Source organism: Grammomys surdaster, unplaced genomic scaffold (assembly GCF_004785775.1).
Source record: "Grammomys surdaster isolate TR1022 unplaced genomic scaffold, NIH_TR_1.0 251, whole genome shotgun sequence".
NCBI classification, from domain to species: Eukaryota; Metazoa; Chordata; class Mammalia; order Rodentia; family Muridae; genus Grammomys; species Grammomys surdaster.
The window spans coordinates 1,833,286-1,838,500 of record NW_021604692.1 but is presented as its reverse complement, the minus strand read 5'-3'; the positions used below and the strand labels follow the sequence as shown (position 1 = coordinate 1,838,500).

Genomic DNA, 5,215 nt, shown 5'->3' with positions numbered 1-5,215 from the left:
TTGGCATTAGTTCTGTCATAGCTGGTAATATGCCTGTTGGGGAAATTGGTAATTATGTCAGTAAACCACCAGTTTGTTTCCCTTGGGTGTTTTGTTTCTCATTGATGTTAGAGTGTCTCTGTTCTTCCAGACTTGGGTTGTAGCAAACTGGTCTCCAAGCCCATCTCACTGTCCAGGTAAATATTCACTTTAATATGGGTAGCCAATCTGAGTGCTCACAGAACATGATTGTGGCCTCTAGCTTGTTTTCTATCTGTGAAGGCATCAGCCTATAGAAGAGCGGTTCTCAACTTGTGGGTCATGATACCTTTGGGGGGTCAAACAACCCTCTCACAGGGTCTGCATATCAGATACCCTGCATATCAGATTATACTGTCTTGTGTACTGTATGAAAGCACCACCTGTCAATAAAAAGCTGATGGTCAATTAGCTTAGACAGGAAATAGGAAGTGGGAGTTCTGGCAGAGAGAAAGAGGAACTCTGGGATAGAGTCAGGCACTGGAGGACATTCCTGAAAACTCTGAGGAGACAGACACATGTGACGCGCCGCCTCGCCGATAAGGAGAACGCCACACTCAGGATTCTTCTGACAGCAGTTTACTTGTTACAGCTCTTTTAGATGGTGTTACAGCTCTCTTAGATGGTAGTGTTACAGCTCTCTTGGATGGTAGTGGCGAAGGACCCCGAGCCCCAGAACCCACGGCTTATATAGAGTCCTGGGAGAACGTGACACATGCTCATTGGCTCCTTAAGTGATGCCTAATTAACATATTAGTTTTCATTGGCTCTTTGAATGGCGCCTAATTAGCATATTAATTTTCGCGCCTTGCGCATGCGCACACTCGGCTTGGCTCTGACTAAAACCAGAGAGCGGGAAGCTGGCGCGCCCTGCGCAGGCGCACCTTCATTCACGGCTCTGTCAAAGAGCCGAGAAGCGGGGAGCCGGCGCGCCTTACGCAGGCGCACTTTCATTCACGGCTCCCTCACGGAGCCGCGCCATTGTCAAATGGCGAATGCGGCTCCCAACAGACACAAAACACTGCGAAGAGGTAGCCAGCTATGTAGCACTCATAGAATAGTAAAAACAGGTTAATTAAGTTACAAGCTAGTTGGGGAACTAGACTAAGCTTATGGCCTAGGCATTTATTCATAAATAAGTTTCAGAATCGTTATTTCAGGAACTGGGGCGCGAGTGGAAAAGCCTGCGATTACATCAGTTATTTGCATTATGATTCATAACAGTAGCAAAGTTATAGTTATGAAGTAGCAACAATATAATTTTGTGGTGGGGGTCAGCACAATACAAAGAACTGTATTAAAGCGTCACAGCACTAGGAAGGTTGAGAACCACTGGGCTAGAGCCCCACAGATGCCCATAGGTGCAGAAAGGCTTTGTATTCTCTTGTGTGTCCCTCCCACAAATTTGGGAGAAGGAAAAGATTTTGAATATACTGTAAAGAAATGATACATGCTCAAAGGAAAAAAAAACTCACCCTGATTTGGGCATAATCACATGTATAGAAATATTCCGTGTTGAAAAATAGCAATTCACAAATGCATACAGCCGTTACGTATTGGTTTGATAAGAGGGTGTGGAGTGAGCTGTCCGATAAACCAGACCCAGGACCAATGGCTTCCAACACTGCGAGGCAATCATGGTACCCGCCTGCTCTGGGCTGGAAACCACAGCTTGCTTGCAAAGTGCTCTGACCCACAGGGCGCTAACTTCCTACTTCCTGCTTCCTCAGCCTTGGAAACCACAATTCTGATTTCTGTTTCTAGAGGTTTGATGACTCTGGGTACCTCGTATGAGTGGGATGCTGCATCCATGACTGGGTTCTATCTCTTGGCACAGTGTCTTTGAGGCTCAGCAATGTCAGGGCATGTGTTGGAACCGGAGACTCTTCCTTTACAGGCAAACCAATACTCTGCTACACCCCCACACTACACTTTGTATATCCCTCCAACCAGTACTGAGTGACAGGTCTGACTGTTATGGATGATGTCACTGTGGACATGGGCTTTGAAACCTATGCTCTTTGGGGAATACACCTGGGAGGGGAACTTGGGGTATAACTGTTTGAGTAATTACCACTCTGTGTACTGTCTTCCATAGTCCCAGAAATCACTTCCTATTGCCACCAGAGATATAAAAGGATGTGACTGTGTTCGTTCTTGACAATATTTGTCAACAGTATTACTCTTGTTTTGAAATAGCATGCATTCTCAGAAGTATGAGATGATGCCTCACTGTACTTTGAAATAGAATTTCTCTTATGGTTAGTAATGGTGAGCATATGTGTGTGTGTGCCTGTGTGTGTGTATCTGTCTGTCTGTGTCTCTGTGTGTGTGTCTCTGTGTGTGTCTCTATGTTTGTCTGTGTGTGTATGTGTGTGTTACTGTGTGTATTTGTATGTCTATATGTGCCTCTGTGTGTGTGTGTGTGTGTGTGTGTGTGTACACTCATCTGTGTATGCACCTATTGAGGCCAAAAGTCAACATCAGGTGTCTTCCTTCCTTGCCCTCCACTTTACTTTTGGGGACAAGGCCTCTCACTACCCTGGAGCTTGTGGATTTGTCTAAATAGCCAGCCACTGAGTCCCAAGGGTCTGCCTGTCTCTCCCTCTGTAGCACTGTGGATTCAGACATGCTGTCATGCTGGAGATATTGTGTGGGTGTGGGGATCTGAACTCAGGTCCTCATGCTTTACAGCAAGCACTTTACCCACGGGCATCCCCCTAGTCCCAGAGGAATCTTTCTTTGTCCTCATGGGACATTCCTCACATCCTTTGTCCTTTTCTCCACCCAGCTTTTTGTTGTTGCCATCTGGGGTTCTTGTCTGTTTGCTCAAATATTGCTTTGGTGTGCTTTATTTGGTATCATAAGGGCATTTTGCCTGCAAGTCTATCTGTGCACCACGTGTGTACCTGGAGCTTATGGAACCAGAGGCTCCCCTGGAGATGCCAACAGTTGTAAATCACCATGAGGAGGCTGGGAATTGAACTCTGATCCCCTGGAAGAGCAGCCAGTGCTCTTAACCACTGAACCATCCCTCCAGTCTCCCTGCCCAGTTTTACTGAGGAACAATGGACAACGACTGAACATCTGTGTAAGGAACCATAAACCTTCTTGCATTATTACGATACTATTTAGTTCATTTCTTTCAAGCAGAGAACTTTCTAGTAAAGACTCATGGCCAGAGATTACTTGTTACAAGTATACATTTTCTCACTGTGTGAGTGAGGAGGTGTCAACTGGCTAAAACTCTGTCTTCCTGACTTACTGGAAGGTGGGCCTGCTTTGCTGTGAGTGTTGCTCGGATGTCTCCCACCCCGGCACAGCACCCCAGCTGGGACTTCTGAGGCATTGTATCCTCCTGCTTGGTTAACCTCAGGTTTTAAAATCCCTTTCAGTTCGTTGCCTCTAACCCTGGCCCATTTCCAAAACTGAGAGAGGCAGGGCCCTGTTCTGCTGCAGCGATTCCTGCCCAGTCACCTGCAACACAGCGTCTGTGTTCCTCATCATGCCAGACCCAAAGCCATATTTCACGACCGTGGCGGTCCTGCTGATCCTGGTAGCCAAGACCACAGGTAACTTGGGTCTCTCTAAGGTTCTGGGGTTTCACGTGTACTATGGGTATCTCGGTGATGTGTAGACTAGGCAAATCTCCCTGGTAGGTTGCAGATGACGCAGTATCAGCCATGTCAGGATCCCCCTTAATTTTCTTTCACGGCAAACTTAAGGTTCTTGGCCTGTGCTCCTGGCACCGTGGAGACTCGAGGCCTGAAGGGCATCAGGAAGTGCTCTAACTGGGATGAGAGCCTGGTTCGTGGTGTAGGTGTGGGAGCTTGGGAGGAGGAATGACTACATGTGGGATAGTGAGTGGGGTGTGGGGCACGGATGTTAAGACCTCAGAGAAAGAGGGTGATGGCAAAGGTGAGTGGGGGTTGAGAGGGAGACAAGTGGTTCTGCTGTGAACCCAGTCTTGGCTGATGTTCTGATGTCACGTGGACAGTGAGTGGCGTTTGCAGCTGGATGGAGCTGGGAGGCATTTAGTGAAACTAGGAATTGGGATAGAGAGGGTCTGTAGATGGACTCCGTTGAACTGATGCTATGAATTGGGGTGGGGTGGTGACTCCGTTGAACTGATGCTATGAATTGGGGTGGGGTGAATTTTATTGTGTTTGTTTCTGTTAGGTTTTATAAGTGCCATATAATTACTTAAGTAAGTAATTAATTTTATTATTAATTTATATAATTTAAATAATTATTTGATAAATATTTTATTTATTTATTAAATGCTTAATGATTTTATGGACATCCTATATGTAATAATTTTATCATCACAAAACCATTAGGGACTTGACCCAGTTGTTTATTTCATCGTAAAGATGATGTAGGGCCAGAGAGCTGGAGGAAGAAGCATGGAGCCAGCAAAGGGCGGAGCCCCGGTTTAACTCCAGATGTTTTGACTCTGGGTCCTGTGCTGAAAGGGACTGTTTCCTGTCAGTCGTGATTTCTCGCCTCCAGCATTACCGATGCACAGAAACTAAGCGTGGCTGTGTCTTTCCCAGGTGCCCTGTTCAGGTTCCGAAGTAGCCAGAAGCGAGAGCCATGGATTTCATGTGAGCTTTACCAGGGGATATGCAGAAATGCCTGCCAGAAATATGAGATCCAATACTTAACCTGCCTAAAGAACAGGAAATGCTGCCTCAAATATCCTATGAAGATTACCAGTTTCTAACTCTGCGAGGGATCCTGGCTTGCCCACCACAAATGCTTCAAGCTACTCTCAGATTGGAATGTCACCAGCATTGTCCCTTCTTGTAGTAATTTACCCCACATTCTGGAATGTTCTCCTCATAAAAATTCACTCCTCATGTGTGTGTCTCTCTCTCTGTGGGTGGTCATCACTGGCCAGGACAGTTTAGTCTGGGAGATGGGTGGCCTTGTAGTATGGAAGGGAACCGTGAGAGGGAGGGAGAGGAAGGGAGGGAGGGAGGGAGGGAGGGAGGGAGGGAGGGAGGGAGGGAGGGAGAGAGGGAGGGAGGAAACACAAATGAGATACCAAGTAGTTTGTGGGGTATACAGGATGGAGAGGCTGGAGTAGCTGGATTTTCTGTCCTGTTTTGACCTCATTCTGAAGGCTACAGAAGGGCTTAAACAATTGGCTTGAATTCAGATAATCCAGTGATGTGTTCGAGAACTCATGATA

At 46.6% G+C, this 5,215-nt stretch overlaps 1 protein-coding gene across 1 annotated transcript; it reads left to right on the top strand.

Annotated features, from left to right (window-relative positions):
• The first annotated feature begins 3,499 nt into the window (after positions 1-3,499).
• On the top strand, positions 3,500-4,878 carry Defb116 (defensin beta 116). The gene is made up of 2 exons (XM_028774893.1): positions 3,500-3,590; positions 4,575-4,878. Exons 1-2 carry the CDS (start codon positions 3,524-3,526, stop codon positions 4,742-4,744), a joined length of 237 nt encoding a protein of 78 aa, XP_028630726.1. The 5' UTR covers positions 3,500-3,523; the 3' UTR covers positions 4,745-4,878.
• The last annotated feature ends 337 nt before the right edge of the window (positions 4,879-5,215 follow it).